Source organism: Onychomys torridus, chromosome 6, assembly GCF_903995425.1.
Source record: "Onychomys torridus chromosome 6, mOncTor1.1, whole genome shotgun sequence".
Taxonomy (NCBI): Eukaryota; Metazoa; Chordata; class Mammalia; order Rodentia; family Cricetidae; genus Onychomys; species Onychomys torridus.
Genome location: NC_050448.1, coordinates 13,107,667 through 13,131,800, shown reverse-complemented (window position 1 = coordinate 13,131,800; position 24,134 = coordinate 13,107,667). Strand labels below are relative to the sequence as shown.

The window sequence follows — 24,134 nt, the reverse complement described above, 5'->3', positions numbered from 1 at the left end:
TACTTTTTTTTTCTTTTGGGGTGTGTGTGTGTGTGTGTGTGTGTGTGTGTGTGTGTGTGTGTGTGTGTGTTGTACTAGTGATCAAATTCAGGACTTGGTGCCAAGCATTGTATAGCTGAGCCTTATCCCCACCTGTTGTAAAGTCAGTCATTCTTGCATCCAGATTCTTAGAAGGAATTAAAGTGAGGCAGATTCCCCAGTAAGAACAGGAAGTGAGGTCCCAGACCCTAGACGTCTGCCCACTTTGTTTTTCTGTATTAGTCCGAGGATGATGTAAAGGAAACCTGGGAGTCAAGCAGACTGGTGTACACGTCTCAGCTCTGTGCTGATGAGCCGCTGTCTGTGGGTGAGGCATCTCATCTCTGTGATCCCTGATTTGTAGAAACGGAGGCCATGCATCTAAGTCCATTTGAAGATTTAAATGAGAAGACTTTAACAAATGGTGTATCTCTGTCAGTTCAGGAGGCCATTTCTCCACAAGAGTTTACAAGCACCTCGCAGGCCTGCATCTCCTGCGGAGTATGATGTGTGAGAGCAGAAGCAAGCTGTGGTTTGTCTACCATCCATTCGACACCACCATAACTCCGGTTTTATACATACTGTCACTGAAATCACAGCTTAGTCCTGTGTGTGGCTGCTGGCTCAACAGAACAGGCTAGGGGAAGGAAAACAGCAGGAATGTATTATCTCACAGTCAGAAATCACTGTGTCTATGGTCTCCAGAGTATCCAGATCTTTCTTGGCCTCTTACTGCTCTGAGGCATTCCTGAATTTGTGGCAGCACCACTTGTTTCTGCACCCCTTCCCACAAAGCCCTCTTCCTTCTGTAATCTCTACCTGTCTCCATGGAGCCTCTCCTCCCTGTGTCTAATTTCCTTTGACCTGTAAGGACACCAATTAGATTGGACCCAAGGAGACGCATGTGCATTTGGTTATACCTCCCAGGCCTTTCTACCCAGGAAAACCATTGCATTAGTTACTTTGTCCCTTGCTGTGCAAAAATATCTGATAAAAGCAACTTAAGGATGGGAAGATTTCTTTTGGCTCACATTTTAAAAATGCAGTCCATCATGGTGGGAAAGTCACAGCCTGAGGCAGATGCTCACACTGCATTCATCGTGAAGAAGCAGGGAGATGAATGTGGATGCTCAGCTGCTTTCTCCTTTTCATTCAGTCAAGGATTCTAGCCCATAGAATGGAACCAATCACATTCAGGGTGAGTCTCAATGCAAAGGAAAAACATTCTAGAGATACCCTTGCAGGTACAGCCTTCTCCTAGATGGTTTTGGTTTTGATGTGTCATTAGCCAGGATAGACAGTTCTCTGTAACAGGACCTTCTCCACATCTGCAGTTCTCAGACTGGGGGCAGCTTTTTATCAGAGCCTTCCTCCCATGGTTCTGAGCCCTGCAGAGCAGATCCACAGTGAAGGGAGGACAAGGACATCAGCCTCCCATCACTCACTGGGCTTCTTAAATGTTCAATATAACCACATGCTCTCATGTTCTGCTTTCATGGGGTTCTCATAAATTCTTATAGGGAATGTCCAGGTGCAGTTACAGTGAGGAAGCCACCAATGCTAGCCCTTTCAGGAAGATCTAGGTGTAACTGATGATAATGACAGGTCACCCTGCTTTGTGTGACCCACATCTGGGCTATAGGAAGCATATTCCCAACCATTCTCTTCACAGGAACGTACCCAGTGGCCTCTTTGACTTCAGCTTTTTCATAAGAATTCTGAGTAGAATACTGGAAAGCTATACACTAATGGGTGGAAGTATATGTACATGACTAGGTAGGGAGAGAGAGACTTTAAGTACTTTTTTGTATCTGGCATACAAAGTCAGACATCTCTTGTTCCATTGTTTTCCTCCCATTCCTTTAGAACAAATGAACCCATTCCTTTAATAAAAAATGAAAGTTCCTTTTTAGTATTCTGTCATGGTTTCCTTCTTGATAGAAAAAAAGATTGAGAGCAAGATGCAAGATGGGTAGCCTTGTATTTCTAAATAGAATGAACTTGGTTTGTCTCAGCAAATTAATTGACAAGAGACCAACTGAAGGGCTGTGTCCTGCTTTTCCTCCAACCAAGATGTTTGCCAAGCAATGGCCTTGACTGATCTTCCAGCCAAGGACAATTTGGTGAGGTGGGGCCGGATAAAGTGAAAGAAAGCCACACTGGAGGGAAGCTTCAAGTGTGGGCATTTGACATGGGTCCTAGCCCTGTCCCGTGTTAGCTCCTAGTGACTTCGACAAGTCGCTTCTAAAGGTCAGATAAGTCGATGTACATAAAAGGCCTTTAAAAATATGCATGCTCAGGATCGACAGTGTTGCTGCTTTGGCAAGGCAATTTGCTGCCAATTGATTTTTCTCACCTAAAAAAATAAATCCCAGATTCACTCTCTCTTCTGTTCCCATTACACTTCAGGTATGAGCCTGTTTACGATAAGAACCTCCTAACATCCCTCCTGCCACTTCCCACAGTTCATGTCCCTAAGAAGTGGATGGGACTAGATTCTCCTAGGGTCTTTGCCTTCGTGTCTCCACAGAGAGATGTTGTAGATAAGAAGCAGAAAACGCGGGCATAACGGTTATTATGCCTCCCACTCCTGCCCCTAGCCTCATCTGCCACTCAAATAAAGCAGTTAAAGATTATCTAGACATTGCTATTTTCCTTTTGAAAAATAATAATATTCAAGGGTTTTCTCCTAGGCCCATGACCTATCTAGTCTCAGGTTCTTGGCCACTTTATTGGTATCAGGTATGGGCTCAATCTTATAGAATGGGCCTTAAATCCAATCAAAAAGTGATTGGTTACTTGTCTTAGTTACTTTCTCATGCTGTAGTAAGACACTATGACTAAGGCAACTTATTTTAAAATGTGTTTAATTTGGAGGCTTGTGGTTCCAGAGGATTTGGATCCATGAGCATCACTGCAGGGAGCAAGGCAGCAGGCAGACATCGTGATGGAGCAGTATCTGAGTATTTACATCTTAATCCACAAACATGGCCTAAAGAGCTATAAATGGGAATGGCATGGGCTATTTAAAACCTCAGAGCCCATCCCCAATGACACACCTCCAATATTTTTTGCCACCAGGCAAAACCTCTAGTGCCAAGAATGAACTGCATCTTATTGAGTCTTTAGCTAAAGGGATTCCATGGAATCCCCCAAACATGACAGGCTACTAATCCTTCCCAAACAGTTCCACCAGTGGGAACCACACACTCAAATATATGAGCCTGTGGGGGACGTTCTCATTCCGACCACCACATTGGTCCCATAACATTCATGGCACCACTGAACCAGTATATCTTGTAGACAGGTTGCTATTGTAGGTCCCAGAGTTTGTAGCTGGGTGGTATTGATGATTACCTTTCTCTTCTGGTAGCATGCAGAGTACCTTCCAGCACCACGAATACTGGTCAGTAGGGAAGAGCTTCTGGTTAGGTACCGGCTCTGCTTCTCCATGTTCAATGATGTAAGGAAGTGTTGTCTTCAGCTATATGGCTTTACCATCAGGTTCTAGCGAGCAACCAATAGCCTTGGCAGTAGTCTATGATGTTTGGGGAATTTCATGGGACCCCTTTAGCCAATGACTCAACAGATATGCAGTCCTGGGCACTAGAGGTTTTCCTTGGTAACATAAAATATCTAGTTGAGGCATTATCTCCTCTGTTATTTGGTGACACCATTTAGATCCCTTTCATATAGGTACATATTTTGGGAAGCTTCTACAGTAGCATATTTCTGTATTGTTCTTCCAATGGCCATTCGTGTTAATCTCCCTTCCCACATTCCTTCCTTTACTCTTCTTTCCCCATAGACCAGTGCCTCACTCAACACACATCAAAGAAGCTTCCTGCATTAAATGGGAACTAATGCAGAGACCCACAACTGAACAATGTGCAGAGAGTGAGACTTTGGAGCACTCAGCCCTAAATGGGATGTCTCCATCAAAGCCCTCCCATCAAGGCTAAGGGATCTGTGTAAAAAAGGAAGATTGTAAGAGCTAGAGGTGATAGGTGACTTCACCTAAAGAGTATCTTCCAAGACACAACAGTACTGAACTCACAGAGACTATAGCAACATGCACGAGACCTGCACAGGTTCAAGGCAGGCAGGGTTCCAGCCATGGGAGGAGAAAGTTAACATTGGGTCCCATCCCTAAACAACAAGTTATTTGTAATTAATAGCCAGTGGCAATGGGAAAATCAGTTTTCTCCAACAATGTCACTGGGTTATCAAGCACACTCAGGGCAAGTCAGGCCCCACGCCTAGAAGCGGCTGGCTAACCCAAAACAAACTCCATGTTTTTGTTTTATTTTGGAGTTTTTTACCTTATTGGTCTTTTGCTTTCTTGTTTTTATTTTTGTTTTTGTGCTTTTGTTGGGGTTTGGTGGTGTTGGGGGAATAAAGTTGGGTAGGTACAGAGGTGGGAAGAATCTGGGAGCAGGTAGGAGAGGGAAAACATGGTCAAAGTATAGTGTTTGAAAAAAATTTAATTAAAAAAACCTGAAAATCACAGTGGATAGATAAAATGTGCATGGCAGCTCATACCTGCAATCCCAGCACTCTGGAAGCTGAGGCAGAATTGCCGTGAGACTGAGACCATCCAAGCAGATCTTGTCTCAACACAACAGAAGAAAATCAGATAAGAAAGTTGGTAGAGGTGTGTAAATATATAAAATTAAATATGAAAAATTAGCTATTAAGTAAAGATGAGATTTTTTTTAGCTACCTCATCACTCTAGTAACTCCAGAGACCCCCACAGATGTCATATTTACTGTTACAGTATAGACTTCTTTTAGGCTTATTTTTCAATTACTCTCGACCTTCTCTTTCTCCCCTCAAGTCCCTCACAGGTCCCCTCCCTCCAGCTCTTCCCATGCCCCACCTCTTCAGACCGAAACCTTGTCTTTTCTGATAATTATTGGTGTACAGGTTTATTTCCCTGCAGTCCAAGACAGTCTGGCTTGCAACCTATTCTATATGCACGGAGCTGAATGAGATGGTTTTGTCTCTGTTATTAACACAATGCCTGTCTACATCATTACACGCTGGTAAAACACTTTCATCACTTTATGAGTCTCTTCATCTTCACCTTTTTCTAGAGAGTTCTTTTCGCCCTGCCCATCCTCTGATGCTGATGTTACTGGGAGTTCAATCTGGGAAACACACACCCACTTTGCTTCTGACCCATTCTCATGGGCTCAACATACCTTCTCTAATGATTCCAGTCTGCAAAGCTCACCAACTCTGATTATATTCTTTAAAAAATAAACTCAGAACTTTTTATTAGAAGTAGTTTTATTCTTGGGAAATTTCATACATCCATACAATGAAATATGACCATATAGACCCCCATTTCCCCCTCCCCCTTAGCTGACTTCCTCTTTTTTTAAATCATATATAAACTGAGAAGCACAATCAGTGCTACCATGTGCACATGGGCGTGGGGTTATCCACTAAAACATGGGAAACTATCAGCAGGGACCCTCTCAAAGAAGAGCGTTGTCAACACTGCCAGTAGCTCATCAGTAAGGGGTGGGACCTGTAGATCATCTCTCCCATCTATGCTAGAGTTTTGACTGGTTGATCTTGCTTAGTCCTTGTGCAGGTAACCACTAATGGTGTGAGTTCATGAATCCAATAGCCATGTTTACCCTTGAAACCAAAAAAAAAAAAAAAAAAAAAAAAAAAAAAACCACAGAGCCCACTGTGTATTTGGCACCATACCTAAGCATCCCAAAGCAACTCCAGCCATGTACATCCAGACTCAAACTCCACGTCGCAGCCCTGTTGGTCTTTCCTGTTCTCTGTGCCGGGACGGAGACCTTACAAGGAGCCTCTTTCTCCTCCTCTCACTCTGGTCCCCTCTTCTTGCTCTCTTATTCTCTCATCCCCAGCCTTTCTGTCTCTCCCTTCTTTCTGTTGGATCTCTCCTCCTCCTTCCCACACTAACATCTAGTCAAACATTAAGATCTGTTGATCCTGTGAGGTATCTCAGACCCACCTTTTCTCCCCATCTCCATCATTTACACCCTACTCTGGTTTCCACTGTCGCTTATGTCAGACAACAGGAACAGTTCAGACAATCTCACTCGAGGGAAGGGAATGCAGGTTCCAATTTATTCCACTCTTTTAACTCCGTTTGTAGCAATCCTAAAACACAGATGTAAATAACAATTTTTCCTTAGAGCAGCCCAAACTCACTCACCTAACTTTAAAAAGTCCTTTGTAAGCTTCACCTTTCTTACCTCTTCATCCTCATCCCTGACTCCCCTCGGGGTGATGTCTGCACTGGCACCATAATAAACGGGCCAGGTTGCCTTCCCAGCTTTCGTACACAATGTGCCTTCTTCTAGAAATGTTCACCTCACCATGAGACCCAGCTAACCTCTGCCCAGCCCTGGAGTCCCAGCTGACTTCTCTCCTTCCAGAGTGACTACTGAACCCCCAGTCCAGTTCAGACCCTCTGCTCTCTTCTCTTCCTGCTGCCCTCACGGCACCAGCATATCTCCCTCTTCTCTGCACCTTCCCTGCATTGCTCCTCCTCTGCTTCCAGACAGCACCCCCTCTATATTTTCTTCCTCTGTGTCCCCAAACTTCACCCTTCCTCTACCCTTGTCTCTTCCCCAAATCCCACCCTCTCAAGGCAGGCTCAGTATCCCCCTTCTTCATCGACACCTGCTATGAAGAACACTGTCTGCCACAGGGAAGATTGCCAGTAAAGTTTGCTGAATATGCAAATTAAATGTGAACAGATACACAATAAATTACTTGGAAGAAATGCTGCCTGTCATATTTCTAAAAGTGCCTCAGTCAAAGAAAATCTGTACCCAAAAAATCAATTTACTAAGACATCAGGAAGGTATTAGATTACAGTCTTGTATCTCTTTTTGAACATGTGTGCCTGGTCTTTCAAACTGTGTCCCTAATTATATAATGGCTCCTGCTTCAGCTGATCCTGCCCCTGCCTACAGTTATGCAGCTAAAATGGGGTGATGTGGGTCCACCTGTGCACCCGTGTCTGAAAGGTTCTGTAGAACAGACACTTGCAGGATAAATTTCCTTCCAGGCCAATGGAGCCTTCCACCTGGCATTTTATTGGTCCAATCATCTGCTGTGTGGCTGGGAATGAAGCAGCCAAGAAGCTAGATTCAATGTCTAGTATCCTTGGCAGAGAAAATGTTTCTCTAATTCTGTCCAAATTAATCCTCACAGACCAATAAATCAATACACTGGGAGAATGTGTGATGATTTGCTCCATCTGGAAAATCTCTGAAGCCTCTGTGGCCATAAAGGGGGAGCTAAGACACCTGGCTCCATATTCTCCAAGCACAGCCAGATACCAGCTCAAGGTTACATGGACATGTCTGTATTACCACCACCAAACCTGGGGCTGAGTGCTCTGCACAGCTCACAACCCTGGTTTGCAGGAAACCAGCTTGAGCTATCTTTCTCCCCAGGCTTCAGTAATCACAGACTGAATCCAGGCTTGGTTTTCACCTCTGGGATACCAAATAGTTGAAGGGGAAAAGAAAAAGAAAAGGACTAGGAGACAGCTCAATCAGTACACCTGTAGGAAAAAAAGCCACACAGTATGAGGACCACAGAAAGCTGGGCTCACTGATACATGCTTGCAATCCCAGCACAGTAGAGGTGGAGACGGACAGATTTCTGAGGTTCACTGGCCAATTTAGCCTAATAGGTGAGCCCCACATCCAGTGAGAGACCTGTCCCACAAAACAAGACAGTTCCAAGGCTGGCCTCTTGCCTGCATGTGTACATGCACACATGAGCACACAGAAAAAGGATAAAAAGGAAGGCTGTCAGGATAACAGTTATCTGACCACACAACTGGTATTGTTTGTTTGTTTGTTTGTTTGTTTGTTTGTGAACTCTTCCTGACAAAATTTCCTGAGCCAGATTTTTCCATTTGGGCATTGTTCTATTTGAGTTTTGGTTTCTTTTTATTCTTTTCTTTGAAAAATAATATTTTTTATTCTTTGAAAATTTCATTATTCAATGTATACTGGTCATCTGCATCCACCACTAATGGTTCTCTCCATCTCTCCCTAGTGGCCCATCCCATCTCTATCCTAATTTCATGTGTTTATTAATAACCCAAGTCCAACTGGTGCTGCCCATATGTACACGGTATATAGTCATCCACTGCAGCATGAGCAACCTACCTGCAGCCACATAGTCAGAGAATAGCTCTGTCCTTCAGCAGCCATCCATTGCAAATAGCTCCTCCTTTAGGGGTGGGGCCTTTGGGACCCTTACCCAATCCATGCTGTAATTTTGACTGTCTCAGTCTTATGAAGCTCTTGTGCAGGTAACCACACCCTCTGCGAGTTGCTGCCTGCAACTTCTACACCGTGTCTAGAAGGTATCACTTTATGGTCTCCTCCCTGTCCAGTGGCTCTTAAATAATTCTTCTCCAAAGTTCCCAGAATCTTGGGTGGCAGAGGTTTATATAGATGACCCATCCCCAGCTAAGTACTCACACTGTGATGAGTTACAAATCTCTGCATTAGCTGCCTCCTACTGAAAAAAAAAAAAAAAAGAGGTTTCTCCAATCAAAGTTAAGAGTAGCACAAATCTACAGGTTTAAATATTTATAAACATGAGTATTTAGAAGATAATTTGACAATATAATCATTTAGCAAAACAGGAAGTTTCCCAGTCATGGACTTTTGACCAGGTGTGCAATACCAGGAATGAAATCCCTCCCCTGGAGCAGGCCTCATATCCAATCAGAAAGCAAGTGGTGATTCCCATAACCATCATGCCACTACTACACCAATGGGCACACCTTGCCAGTGTGTTAGTATTGTAGCATGCATGGTCCATCACTGGGTAAGACCACTAATGTCTTTTTTCCTCCGTCAGCATGAATAGCGCCTCCTAGCACTGTGTAAGCTAGCCAGCAGGGAGAGAATTTCCTGGTCAGTTCAAGACTGATTTGTATCTTTCCTGCCGAAGTGGTGTCTTCGGCAATAGAGTCCTACCATCTTGTTATGGTCAGCAGCCAAGAGCGACAGCAATAGTCTGTGCTTTTTTGGGGTGCTTCTAGGGCCTTCTTGATCAATAACTCATAGGAAAGTATCCTATGCCTAACACTGAGATTTTCATGTCTTCTGGGAATATCATTGTCTACCTACACAGGGTGGGATATATATATATATATATATATATATATATATATATATATATATATATATATATATATATATATAAATAATGATGAACAAATAAAACTTTAAAAATTATATATATATATTTGTGAACTAGTGGATTTCCATGCCCTTCATATATCCTTAGCTTTGGCTGACTTACTCCCTGCCTTTCCTTCTCCCCAGCCCCCAATCCCCACTTAAACCTTTAACCCAAGTATACCCCATCTCCTTTCATGTCCCCTGTGCTTTACTGTCCCCTCTAATTGAAAGTGTTCCTTGGGTTGGAAGATCACAGGTTTTCGCGTAGCTTTTTCGTGCTCTCTTCTGCAACACCCCGTTTCCTATCCCCACCCCCTCAGTGCTTCCCACCCCCAGCATTCTCCCTCTCTACTCTCGTTTTACCTCCATTTTGCTCTCCCCTCCTTCGGTGGCCTGTTCCTGGCTTCCACATGTACTCCAGTTTAAATCTGCAAAACAAAGGAGTTAAAATTAGAATCCATTTATGAGAAAGAGCATTGCATACTTTTCTTTCTGAACCTGCGTGGCCTCAGTCAATCTGATTTTTTTTCCAGTTCCATCCATTTACCTGCAAATTTAACTATTTCATTTTTCTTTACAGCTGAGTGATATTCCATTGTGTGTGTGCCCCACATTTCCCCTATCCACCCACATGTCAATTGATTCCATCTCCTAGCTTTGTGACTTGGGTTGCAGTGACACGGATGTGCAAGGATCTCTGTGGTAGTTTATGAAGTCCTCAGATGCCCAGGATGGATGTAGCTGGGTCATATGGTAGTTCTGTTCTCAAGTTTTTGAAGACCCCGCCCCCTACCGATTTTCTCTATAGTTGTATAATTTGCACCCCACCAACAGTGAGTAAGGACTTAACCTTTCCCCCATATGCTCTCTAACATTTGCTGTCAGATTTCTTGCTGACAGCCATTCTGACTGGAGGGTGATGGAATGTTAAAGTGATTTTAATCTGCATTTCTCCAACAGCTGACAGGCCATTTACCTTTTTCTTCTTTTGGGAACCTTTTGCTCAGTTCCATACTTCATTTTTAATTGGGTTGTTTGTCTTCTTTATGTTTATTTTTCAAAGTATTTTGCGTATTCTAGACACAAATCTCTGTCTGATAGATACATAGTATGGATTCTCTCCTTCTAAGGGTTGCCTCTTCACCCATTGACATCTTCCTTTGCTGTATAGAAGCTTATCATTTTATGAGATCCCATGTTGTCAGTTGTTGGTCTGACTTCTTGCACCATGGGAATCCTATTCAGAAAGTAGGTACTTTGGAGCTGGAGAGATGGCTCAGTAGTTAAGAACTGTTGTTGCTCTTGCAGAGGACCCAAGCTCTGTTCACACACATGATGACTCATAACCATCCATAATTGCAGTTCCAGGGATCCAACTCCCTGTTCTGGCTTCTGTGAGCACTGCACACATGGTGCACAGATATACATGCAGACAAAACACCCATGCACATTAAAAACATCTTTAAAAAAGAAAGTATGTTCTGTGCTTACACGTTGAAACACATTCTCTGCTCTATCCTCTGACAGTTCCAGAGTATCAAGTCTTACATGAGTTCTTGATGCATTGGAGTTGATTTTGTTCAGGGTGAGAGGTAAATCCAGCTTCATTTTTCTGCAAGTAAAAATCTAGGTCTCCCGACACCATTTGTTAAATATATTGTCTTTTCTCCAATATGTGATATTTTTGTCAAAACTCATGTAGTTATAATTGCTTAGACTTACATCTGAGCCTTCTATTCTATTCCACTGACCTATCAGTTTACTTTTACGCCATTGTCATGCAGTTTTTAATACTATGACTTGGTTAGTTCTTAAAAATCCAAAAAGGATAGGTGAAAATATCCTACAAAAGGTGGTGCCTAAAATAGTGTTAAATATAGAAAGCCTGCATTTGCTATAATCCTTCTGAACAAGTGGTCCCTCTAGTGGCCATTCTCTCGTGAAAAGAAGAGGAGTAAGAGGAGGCTGGCTTCTCCCTGGATGTTGGAGGGTAGCTTTGCTCAGAGCTCTAATACCTCCTCTGAGCACAGATTCACGCTCCAGTCCAAGTCCGTCATTTCACCTGGTGCTCACAAATGCCCCACTGATTACTGTTTCTCCCACTTGATGGTACTAAGGACACAGAGGGTCATTTATTTGTTCAGGGTCAGTTTCACACCTAGGACTATAACCTGGTCTAACTTCAGAACTGCTCCTCTCAGCCACCACTCCTGAAATAAAGCAATATCTCTGTGTATTAACTTTGCAGGCCCTGGCCAACCACAAAAGTTACAATTTGTTGGTTACCAGAATAGTTCCTTTATCAGAGTGCTTCTCCTCTTGGAGTTATTTCAAATGTTATATTAAAAACAACAATAAAGAAAATCAAAAATGCTGAGAGAAGAAAGGCCAGAAACTGCTGAGAAATGCCAGTACACTAGACAGTAACTTTTTATGGTCTTTGTCCATTCTGCATACATAATTATATGTATTCATAAAGGCTACTTTAAATAACTAGTTACCATTGAAAAGCTCGGTGTTATCATATGATTTGTCTTCTCAAAAATGTTCAAAGATTTATTTTCACTTCCACCTCCACATTATGTGTCCCAATTAAAGCATTTTTCAAGCTGTGTTCCAAAAACTGTGAACACACACACACACACACACACACACACACACACGCACACGCACACGCACACACACACATACACACCACATATGTTCATACATAGATGTAAGCATGAGCACACACATGCATGGCACACTTTGCAGAAGGAATTCAGAGGCATAAAACTGCTCTAGGGACTAGGGAAATGGCTCAGTTGGTAAAATGCCTCCCAGGCAAGCAAGAGAACCTGAGTTTGGGTCCCCAGAACAATGGGAAAGCTGCATGCCACGGCACAATCCTGTATTCCCAGTGCTGGGGAGGCAGTGGCAGGAGGATCCATGGGCATCTCTGGCCAGCCAGCCTTAGTAAGCAAGTAAGAAAAGTTCCAAAACATAGAGGTAAAATCAACTGAGACAGACACTGGACATCAGCCTCTGCCCTCCACATGTACACACATGTATACACAATCCCTGCACACATACACCACATCAAATAAATAGAGGAGACTGACACAATGTGAAGTTGTTGAAGAAGACATTATTGTAGAACAGACTTGAAATAATTGAGCTTTCTTTAAAATAAAAGGTTTACTAGCAATAAAAAAAAATTGGGACATTCTGAAAAGTACAAGAAAAGGTTATGGGGTAAATTCCTCCTGATCTCATCCATGAATGCACTGCTGCTGGCATGCTGATCTGGAGCTGTCTCCCCTGCAGCCTGCACCCGAAGCCTGCACCCCGCAGCCTGCACCCCGCAGCCTGCACCCCGCAGCCCTGGGAATGTTAGACAACAGCATTCGGTGTTTATGATACTATTCATAAACATGGTTTTAATTGCTACTTAACAGCCTATTCTGCCGTGATTTTCTTAACCTTGCTCTTAGTTTTTGAATAATTAGGTGGAAAACAAAGATTTAAATGGAAAGAAGTATCTAGAAGAGGAACAGGCATTTACAGGAAATTAAAACACCAAGCAGCATATAGCATATATATTTGAACTCTGAGTCTGTAAAAAGAAATTTATTGCACTCCATTTTTCCCAATGATATAAAAATACAATGAGAATACTTACTTTTTGATATAATATTTAAGTTATTTTGAGAATTTCATGTATGCATACAATGTTCTTGGATCATATCCACCTCCCCTTTCTCCCTATAACTCATCAGCCCCTCCCAACTTTGTGTACTCTTTTTTTTTTTCTTTTTCTGCCCACTAGTTCTAGTTCATGCTGCTCATATACTGATTAGTACGGGGCAGCATACTAATACATTGGAGCATTGTCTACTAGGGGCCACACCCTTAAAGAATACTGACTCTCGAACCCCCATCACCGTTCCTGGGTTAGGAGCTAGGCTGGTGAGCCTCTGCCTCCGTCATGCTGGAATGCTGAGTGGCTTGACCTTGTGAGCCAACCACAGTTGACATGAGCTCACAAGTGAAACAGCCCTGTCACGCCTGGAAGACATTGTTTCACTGCAGTCCTCTCCAGCTTCCATCTCTTACAATCTTTCCGCCCTCTCTTCCGAGATAGTGCCTACCCTTGGGGGTGTGCCTGTGATGTAGATTTCCCATTTGTGGATGACATCCACAAGCATTCACTGACATCATTCTCATTTAGTAATCAGAGCAATTCACCCAGATTTCTATTATATCTTCATTTCAAGAGTAAGGAAGATGACATCCAGAGAGCTGAAGCACTTTGCAGACAGTCACACATGGAGTAAGGAGTTGACCCCAGGTCTGTGATGGGAATGCTGTTTTCCTGATCACTATATATGTATATCCCAAGTTAGCTTTTGAATGTGTTCTGCTTGTATCATTAGAAGGCTGCCATTAAAATGGAAACAAATTCCAAACAATAATTCACTTCTAGTGTGTCTTAATAGCTTTTCAGTTGTTGTGATAAGACACCATGACCAAGACAACTTATAGAAGAGTTTATTTGCAGTTTACAGTGTCAGATGGTTAGAGTTCATGACCATCATGGCAGGGAGCATGGCAGCAGGCAGGCATGCATGGCACTGGAGCAGTAGCTGAGAGCTCACATCTTAATCCACAAGCATGAGGCATAGAGAGCTAACTAGGAATGAGATGGGCTTTTTGAAACTTCAAAGCCCACCCCACTCCCAGTGACACATCTCCTCCAACAAGACCACACCTCCTAATTCTTCCACCACCTGGGAACCATTAGTATGAGCCAATGGGGGCCATTCTCCTTTGAACCACTATTTGGTGTAAGTGATTAACACACCAATTCTGAAAAATAGTCTACTAAAACCCCAGAAGAGCTAAGGATCATCAGTAAATAAAATCCCCTGGTCATGTCTAAAATGTTTACAATTCAAATATGTTGGAGGTTTTCCTCAACTTCATTAAAAATGGGGTAGGGAGCTGGCACTAATTGTAGCTACTGCAGTAAAGTCTGGGTTCTGAGACTGAGTGGAAATTGATGGCACTAAAAGTATTCTGTAATTAAGTGAAAACTGTGCTGTGCAGCTTAATTAGTCTGCTGTGACTTAGTTTAAGTGGAAATGGTAAATCCTGCTGAATCTCATTAAATGGGAGCCCAGCAGCCCCACCTCACCTGAAGTTCTGTTTCCTAGGAGGTAGAATTAACACACATACTCCTCTGGTGTGGAACACAGGAAAGGTGACCCAGGCATACGTGATATGAAAGCTCTCTGTCTTCCATTCAGATTATACAATGCTTCCCAGACCAAGGACTCTCCAGAGGGGTGTGTGTCTGGCTTCCTCAGGATGTGAAGACACTGGTCTCTAAGATGCTGGAGTGGGGGATGGGAGCTAGCAAAGCACTGTAAGATTCCCTCGGTGGGCCCTTTCTTTCCACTGCAGACTGATCAAACTTGCATCCTTAAGAAGATGTTCAAGAGCGGGCAGTGGTGACGCACGCCTTTAAACCCAGCACTGGGGAGGCAGAGGCAGGTGCATCTCTGTGAGTTCAAGGCCAGCCTGGGCTACAGAGTGAATTCCAGGAAAAGGTGCAAAGCTACATAGAGAAATCCTGTCTCAAACCCCATCCCCCCCCCCAAAAAAAGCTATTCAAGAAAATAGTCCACTCATATTTTCTCCAGACTTCTCAGTATTTGATAGCAATAAGGCATAAAGGGACTTAAAAGAAGGGGAAGCAATGTATTTTGGGGTTTGTTGTTTTACTGTACCGAATAGTTATAAAAGCAAAACTCACCACAGAACATTCAGGAAATACAAAGTTTTCCACTCCATTGGCCTCTCCGTCCCTTGGTGACATGCTAGTATACTTCCTCGTGTTACCAAGGCTGCTGCTGTTTGAGATTCTTGTGGGTGTTCACTAGAAGACACATTAAAAAGAAAATTTTCTTAGCATCCCCCACCTTAGCTTGTATACCCAATGGTTGTTCCCTCTGCTTCCAACACCTCAGACATACTGTCAGCCCACCTGCTGCTTCCATGAAGGAGGGCCTCTGCCAGGCAGAACCCATTTCTGTGGTTGGAATGAATGTTCCTGAATTGACAGAGAAGACATGAAGATCTCCTGCTTATTCAGTAGCTTGGAGTAATCACATTTGCTGACCCTTATTCCCTAAATGTTTGGGTCCAAAATAAACAGGGCTGCAATGTCCATTCAGGCAACTTTGAGGAAAAGTTCTTGTGCCAAATTAGTACTGTCCAGGCTGGCCAGCAGGGTGAAAAGGAGGTTACCCTCAACTAGGTTGACAGTGGTTCAGCAGGTCACCAGACTCAAGGTTCTAGAGCTGTTTGAGATGTACAGGTGAAGAACCTGAGTCTCAGCTTCAGACTGAGGGACCCAGGAAATACCTCCAACTGCCTCTTCCGTCTTGTCTAAAAAGAAAAAATGATTCCTAAGCACCTGGAAAGTGACACAGCTGGGACACAAAGTCTGGATGCTTAACACAGTGCTGGGGACAAGGATCTTCCCACAGCTAACAGCCATGGGCCACAAAGTGATCCCCAGAGTTCAGCTCTATTTCCATACCAGTAGGAATCAGGGTTCCAGCCAGTGCACTTACTCATGATTCTGAGGTGAAATCAGTGTGCCAGGAAATTGCCAGAAGGTGTACACCAGCATCCGACAAGCCCAAACCCACAACCCCTCCATCTTTCTCTACCCCTGAGAAGTACCACCCTCACGTAAATGGCTTCTAAGTCCTTTGAGAGATTCACTTCTTTCTCCTTGCTCTGGCCAATAAAGTGCTCTCTTCAGGCTTAACATTGAAGCCAGCCAGGGGCAGCTCTAGCAGAAAGTTCTGCCTTAGGAGCCCACACTGCCTTTCTGAAGTAAGAGAGTAAACAATTAGGATTCCCTGACAGGACATGAACAGGAAAGTTAAAAAGGAAGCGATATATATTGACATACAGTCACCCTGCCCCAGAAATGACAAAGACACATAGCCAAGCATGACCATCCCCCACTCCCCACCCCCCACCCCACCCCGCTCACTTTCCTGCTGGCATGGTACTTAGCATAGGATGAAGACAATTCTCCTTGTTTGTGCCCAGGACCACTCAAGTCCCTGCCCAGCCAGTCCAAGAGTGCTGCTCCAATTCTTTATATTCTAGGAGCAGCTCAGGTCTGGGTCTCCCTTCTTAAAATATGTCTGCTACTGTAGTGAGTATTTGTTCAGTAATCTGTGGATTTCCTTTTCCTGCATTATGCTACCACATTTAAAATTGTCTTGAAGTGCAGAGGTACTCAACTAAGGATAGCTCAATTTAATATATTTTAACTTCACAGTGTAGGTAAGTGGCATCCACTCAGTAGAAATGGAACTTTGAGTTTTGGCCTTTACCTGGACTGTCCATATGCAGTAGGATTCCCTCACCACACCAGGCAGCACTCCCAAGTCAAGCACACAACTGCAAGACTTAACACCCAGTACTCTGCAATGGGCTGCCATTAAGGCACACTGTTCAGTAGTTACCTTCATTAATGTCTGCTTATAGTATCTTCAACTTGCTGTGAATTCATTTGTTGATAACTCCATCATAAGCTCAGGTATGGATGTATGAGTGTAAGTTTAGCTGATTTACTGGTATAAATGATGTTAGTGGTTATTTCTCTGCTGGAGAAAATCACAGCTGGGGCTGGGGATGTGGTTCAGTTGGTAGAGAGCTTGTCTAGAATGTACAAAGCCCTGGGTTTGATCCCCAGCACTGCATAAACCCAGTGTCCTGCACCCCTGTGATCCTAGTTGGAGGCAGAAGGATCAAAACTTCAAAGTCATCCTCGGTTACATAGCAAATGTGAGGCCATGTTTCCAAAAAAAAAAAAAAAAAAGTCAAGGCTGATCCACTTTGACAACTGGGTGCCCTGCAGAAGATCTGCCTGCTGCTGGGCATCACCTACCACCTACTCCTCTTCCTCCTCCTCCTTCTCCTCCTCCTCCTCCTCTTCCTCCTCCTCCTTCTCCTGTCCTCCCCTCCCCCGCCCATGTGATCTCTGAGGCAAATGTATCTTTAGGAACAAACCGGTGTGATTTTCAATCCATCTCTCTTCTTTCTCTTAGTCAGATACGGAATTCTGGGACAAGATGCAGGCGGAGTGGGAAGAAATGGCCCGGAGGAACTGGATATCTGAGAACCAAGAAGCCCAGAACCAAGTCACCGTCGTCTCTGCCAGTGAGAAGGTAATTCAGTCTGCCCTCACATGCTGGTGAGTGTCTGTACACTTATCAGATTGCATGTTATGGACCAGTCAGTAAGTACTTTGTGAACAACCTAAGAATTAAAGACAGTTTGATGTCAGTCTGACCTAGAACAAACTGCAATCAATGAAAAACAGGTAACTCTGGCATGTGAGGGTAGCTGGCCTAGAAATGAAATGCCCATGTTTATTACTGTTCCTACAGTTTGTTACCTACTCAAAACCCCGAAACCCACAATGCCTCACCACCAGGCACCTGTCCTGGTCATGTAGAAGCCAGGAGGTGATTCGGACACTTGAGGCTACATCTCGTGGTGCTATCACACTATCAGCAAAGACTGTCAGTGCAAAGAATGCTCTTCACACAACCAGTCAACCACAAAAGGTTATGCAATGATACGTCATTGCTAAGAGCCCTGGGAAATAGGAAAGTGCAGTGAACCACTAGCCAGGTTGCCCATTGAGTCCCAGCTGCTTTGAGATCTCCACCTTTAAAAACACTTATTGAGCCAGGCGGTGGTGGCGCATGCCTTTAATCCCAGCACTCTGAAGGCAGAGCCAGGCGTATCTCTGTGAGTTCGAGGCTAGCCTGGGCTACCAAGTGAGTTCCAGGAAAGGTGCAAAGCTACACAGAGAAACCCTGTCTCAGGGGGAAAAAAAAAACACTTATTGAGAGGAAGATACTAGAATTACTACAAGTATCCTGAAAGACAGAGAAATTGATGTTTGTTAAACAGAAAAAACGTCACACACACACACATATAAATGAACACACAGACACACGAACATATACATACAGACACGTGTACATATACGTACACATGTTTATTGGTAAAAGTTTACCTCATGGTTTAGGTGTATGGAATAAGTCTCAATAGTATTCAGTCCTGGATAATGTTCATAACATTTTACTCAATACAGCAAATACTTGTGCCCTATGTACTGTACACTAGGTAGAGGGGATATGATGGCCAGTCTGATTTCAGGGGATTTACATTGCCACCCAAATGTCTCTCTTCCTAGTGGTTTCTGTCCTTCAAAAGGTTAGGTCATCTCGAAACAATTTTTTAAGGTAACTACCTTTCCCACAAAGTAAATATCCAGCCTAGGTAAGGAAAGAAGGACATTATGGGTCCCCAGACCCTAGGAAGAGAGGACACTGTGGGTCCCCACTCCCCAGGAAGGGAAGACACTGTGGATCCCCACACCCCAGGAAGGGAGGATGTTGAGGATCCCCAGACCCCAGGCTATAATCCACATACCTGAGGCCTGACTGGACCCATCACTCTGTGCACCAGCAGATGCCCTGGCTGTTGACACCTGTGGAAAATGAAGGCCCTAATGACCCATCTTTAGACCGTAGTAACATTGTCACCAGGTGTGCTTATATCAGTCAAGTCCAAGGATTTTCTGATGGTTTGTACCAGCGAAGCAGTAACACATAATATTCTCTAATATTACAGGAGACAGTTTAAACCCGGAGCAGACCAACTATGTGCATATGGTCTAAAACACAGTCCGTGGCCTTTGTCTAGAATGTCTCTTCCTGAAGTCTAGCATAAGATTCTTTTTAAAAAGTGCAAAACAATTCTGAAGCGTGAAGTTTGCGCTATAGTTTTATTTTAAAAAATAAAAAGTAAGTTTGAGGCAGTGGTTTATTTCATTTATTACTATATAGGTACAGCCCAGACTGACCTCAAACTCAGGGTGATCCACCTGCCTCAACCTGCATTGTTCAGAATTCCAGTCATGAGCCATCATATCCCTCTAATTTTTTAAAATAACCAAAATGTCCATCAATAAGGTCTGAGTAAATAAATTTAGCACATCCACATAAATCATTTTAGTGACATAGGATAACCACAATCCAAACTATGTAGGCTGTAAGTTTCAAAACTGTAGGTGAACTTTCTCTCTAAGTTGAATATTCATAGAAAATACTAGACTCATCTAGTTTTGGGATAAACATTTGCAAGTGAAAAATCTATATTTTTAAAAGATGCGTTTTCGGGTTGGAGATTTAGCTCAGTGGTAGAGCGCTTGCCTAGAAAGCACAAGGCCCTGGGTTCAATCCTCAGCTTAAAAAAAAAAATGCATTTTCAATAGGGGCATCTGTATCTCCCAATGAGACAATTAAGGAATGGTTATGTTGTGACCTCTCCTGTGTCACAGGGATATTACTTTCATACTGAAAATCCCTTCAAGGACTGGCCTGGAGCATTTGAAGAAGGCTTAAAAAGGCTGAAGGAAGGGGATCTGCCTGTCACCATCCTGTTCATGGAAGCAGCAATTCTCCAGGACCCTGGAGATGCTGAGGTGGGATTCCCCTTCCCTCTGTCAGACTGGAAAAGTGTCTAAGTGTGCTACAGGGTCAGGATGGGACAGGATGCTGCAGGATTCATCTTCACCAAGGTTTACAAAGAAGTTCCCCTGGCTTAGGCTGATCTTGTTAGAAAGCTATGCATTACCTGCTTTCTAACTGCGTTTCTAATCTTTGAGATCCAGAGCCTCCAAAGATAAAAACTGAGGACAGGAAACACAAACAAACATAGCCCACCTGAGCCAGGCATGGTGGTGCACACCTTTGATCTCAGTACTGTGGGGCAGAGCAGAGGCAGGCAGAGCTCTGTGAGTTCAAGGCCAGCCTGGCATACATCGAGAGGTCTAGGCCAGCCAGGGCTTCATAAGGAGACCATGCATCCATTAAAAAATAAATACATAAAAATAAAAGAGGAACATGAGGTTTGCCCATGGCTTCTAGTGGGGAATATGGTTTTTGTCTGGGTCTCAAGTCATACTACATTACCCTTGATTTACACACCCAGCATTTATAGAACATGTACTGTGTCCTCAAAACTTCAGAGTCCTGGCATAAAATGTTGAAGAGTTGGGGAAATGGGCAGGTAGTTAAGAAGACACTTTTGTGGTGCATCTGCAGAGACCAATAAATAACCAAGGGATGGCAGTTCAGAGCCCAGCTGGAGTGGCAGGTCCTCTCCCCAGGGAGCTTCCCTGTCTCTAAGCCTGCTCCCCACAAGCATCATAGCTAAGCTAACTAAAACGACAAGCAGTCTGCTTCATTTTACAATGTTAACAGTCTGTTTTGTGTTTGTTTGCTTGTTTGTTTGTTTGTTTGTTTGTCTTGATGGTTTGATTTGGGTTTCTGTTTGGCTGGTTGGTTTTTTGCTTGTTTGTTTGTTTGTTTGTTTGTTTGTCTTGATGGTTTGATTTGGGTTTCTGTTTTGTTGGTTGGTTTTTTGTTTGGTTGTTTGTTTTGTTTTCATAGGCATGGCAGTTTCTTGGGATAACCCAGGCGGAGAATGAAAACGAACAAGCAGCCATTGTCGCCCTCCAGAGGTAGATAAAGCTAAGTGCAAACCTGCGGGCCTAGGGGAGAGGTGGAACTTGAATTTTGCCTCTGGGCTCTTCTTCCAAGTGGCCTATGAAGAATTTGTCCAGGGCATGTGCCGGGATGCCATGTTCCACTCACATGTGGCTCTAATGGGATACTTTCTCCAAATCATAATGCTTCTTGGTCTACAAATCAACTCATGTTCTCTAGAACCAAAGGAAGTCTGTGGCAAAAGCAGTCAGACTCATTGAATCAACAGACCTTTCAATGCTCTAGCCTTTTGCAACTTCCAAAAGTTTTCTTCAGGAAAAAAAAAAAAATGTGTTCAAATCACTGACTGCAGGTGGAGATCGCTCAGGGTGGAAGGAAGTACAGAGCAGGAGTATATTCTCCCACTTAACAAGAGCCCTCATTTAAACCCTTGAATAAAAGTTTCCACCAAACATACTTACACTCTTCCTGCCTTTCTTGTACACACTGTTAATTGATGCTATAGGAAGGAAGTGAATATACATCCACACATATGCTCAATGTGTGAGTAATGGATGTGTACAACTTGTGTGTATAAACTCTAGAATTTCCAAATCCTAGAATGTAAGATCCAGGAGTTTGAGGGCTTTATGTCCCCAGAATCCTACATCTCAAGATTTGGTTGGTGTCTCATAGTGTGAGTTGATTGGGACTTTGTTTTTTCCTTGAGAGCTGTTTCCTGCAGCTAAAAGACACTGGGAATTAGGGAGGGCCAAGGCCTCATAAATCATGTGCAGGGGAGGTAGGATTTAAACTCCCATCTCATGATGTGCGCATTCTGAGTCCATTGTTCCTAACTCTGCATGCAAATGCACAATGGGATTATTTCTTAAGGTGCCTTAGACTCGGAATCTTGGACACTTTCAGAAATCATGATTTACTTGGTTAGTACTGAGGAACAGAGCTCCAGTAGCATTAGACTCTCCCAGAGGATTCTGATGCACACTCAGGGTTTGCTGCTGAGCTTCTGAGGCACTGAGAACTTGCTATTCCAAGGCCTAGGTAGATCTCACCAGAGTCTCCATCATCTGTGGGCTTGTCAGACCATCCCACATGGGGTCCCACTGCAGCCCCCAGTGCTAGAACGTGTGTAGTGCCAAGTCCCTCTTTTGTACTTCCAAGTTGAAAAAGTCCTGCTGGAGGCCAGTAGAGGGAATTCAGGGGGCAGCAACAGCCTGGGACATGGACAAGCCTGTATTAGTAGTCTAGAAACAGAGATCCTCCTCTCCTTTGTTAAACATTGTACAGCCTTCTATCTCTGTGCATCAAAATTTTGTCCAAGTCCAATTTAGGGAAGTTAAGATAACACAGCCACATTTAACTAATATTCTCTCTAGAACATATAGTAGCCACAATTTAGAAAAAGTATATTAAAGTTATCAAACCAGGTCTGGAAAAACTGGCTGTGTTTAACAGCACTGTCTGCTCTTACAGAGGACTCTAGTTCAGTTCCTAGCACCTACATGATAGTTCACAACCATCTGTAATTCCGTTTCCAAGGGATCCAGTGCCCTCTTCTCACCTCCATGGGCACCAGGCTCAAACATGGTACGTAGATATACATGCAAGCAAAACATTCATGCACATAAAATAAAACAAGTGTTTTAAAAAATAATAAAGTTACAAATCCAACTGTCATGAGGATGCTTTAACCTCTAAAAAACACTGTTTGATCTTGGTTCTCATTTGGAGAAATACTTTCCAGTAACTTTACATAATTTAACTTTTGTGGTTTTAATTAATAAAGGCTTCAAGGCTACATAAAAGATATATCCACAACTGTTGATCTGTTTTGTCGTCTCTCAAGGTGCCTGGAGTTGCAGCCCAACAACTTGAAAGCTCTGATGGCGTTAGCTGTGAGTTACACCAACACCGGCCATCAGCAGGATGCCTGTGAGGCTCTGAAGAACTGGATTAAGCAGAACCCAAAGTACAAATACCTTGTAAAGAATAAGAAGAGCTCTCCAGGCCTCACTCGACGGATGTCTAAGTCCCCAGTTGACAGGTTGTCCTCATTCCATGTATAATCCTTCTACTGTGACAAAATGCCTGAGATAGGCAACCCACAAAGAGGGAAGGGTTCCTTAAGCTCACATTTTTAAAGGGTTAGACAATGGTCACTTAGCCTGTTGTTTTAAGGGCTGTGATGCGATGATACATCAAAGCAAAGGCAGATGGTCGAGGAAGTAGCTTGCCTCATGGTGGCTGGGAAGAAAGGGGGGATGCCAAGTTTCCCCGAATCTCCTCCAAGCCCTGTTCCCATGACCTGGCTTCCTTCCACCAGGCCCCCACTTTACAAAGGTTCTACCACCTCCCTATAGCACCACAGGCTGGCATTTTGGGAGATACATATCTACACCCCAGAAGCTATCTTTTAGATATAATGACCTACATTATGGCCATTCATAGACATTTAGCCAAGTACCATATTTCAAATCCAAGTGCTTTGGAATTAATGCCAGTACACAGAGAACTAGGGTTGCATAAACTTAGGTCCCTCTTTGGAGGAAATCTGAATTGAATCTCATTGAATCCTTGGACAGCTCAGCTTGAAGGATGGAACACTGGATACTCTCCCATGAGGACCTTACTTAACATGGCTTGTATTTGTGTTTTGTTGTGTATTTGTGACAACCGACCATGTTGTTTTTATAACCCAAAGTAGTAGTCCTCCCATTAAGCTAAGATATATATTCATTATTTTTTCAGTTTTATGCACATGGGTATTTTGCCTGAATGTAGATCTGTGTACCCTGTGCATGCCTGGTACCTACACATGCCAGAAGAGGATGTTGATGCCCTGGAACTGGAGTCACAGACCATTGTTAGCCACCATGTGGGTGCTGGGAATCAAACCCAAGTCTTCCACAAGAGCAACAAGCATTCTTAGGCACTGAGCTATTGCCTCAGCCCCTAAACTGTTTTAAGGAAAACTTTTCAATCTGGGGCAAGAGGGATGGCTTAGCAGAAAAGAGACTGTGCTTCTCTTCCAAAGGACCCGAGTTCAGTTCCCAGCAACCACATCAAACACTAAGCAACCATGTGTAGCTCTGGCTCCAGGTGATCTAACTTCCTGGGCACTGAATCCGATTCTTCCTTCATAGCTCTGTCCTGGAAGGAGTGAAGGAATTATACCTGGAAGCTGCCCACCAAAATGGTGATATGATAGACCCAGACCTGCAGACGGGCCTTGGAGTTCTATTCCACCTGAGCGGGGAGTTCAACAGAGCAATCGATGCATTTAATGCTGCCTTAACTGTTCGGCCAGAG

The 24,134-nt window shown here is 43.5% G+C and overlaps 1 protein-coding gene across 10 annotated transcripts in view; it reads left to right on the top strand.

Moving 5' to 3' along the window:
- Window positions 1–24,134, top strand: part of Pex5l (peroxisomal biogenesis factor 5 like) — a 203,980-nt gene that overhangs the window by 176,438 nt on the left and 3,408 nt on the right. For all 10 annotated transcript variants that reach the window (XM_036189330.1, XM_036189329.1, XM_036189328.1 and 7 more), the window contains 5 exons: window positions 17,346–17,465; window positions 19,655–19,798; window positions 20,769–20,839; window positions 22,672–22,869; window positions 23,969–24,134. In XM_036189330.1, the coding sequence (XP_036045223.1) occupies window positions 17,346–17,465; window positions 19,655–19,798; window positions 20,769–20,839; window positions 22,672–22,869; window positions 23,969–24,134 (699 nt within the window). The remainder of the gene's footprint in view (window positions 1–17,345; window positions 17,466–19,654; window positions 19,799–20,768; window positions 20,840–22,671; window positions 22,870–23,968) is intronic.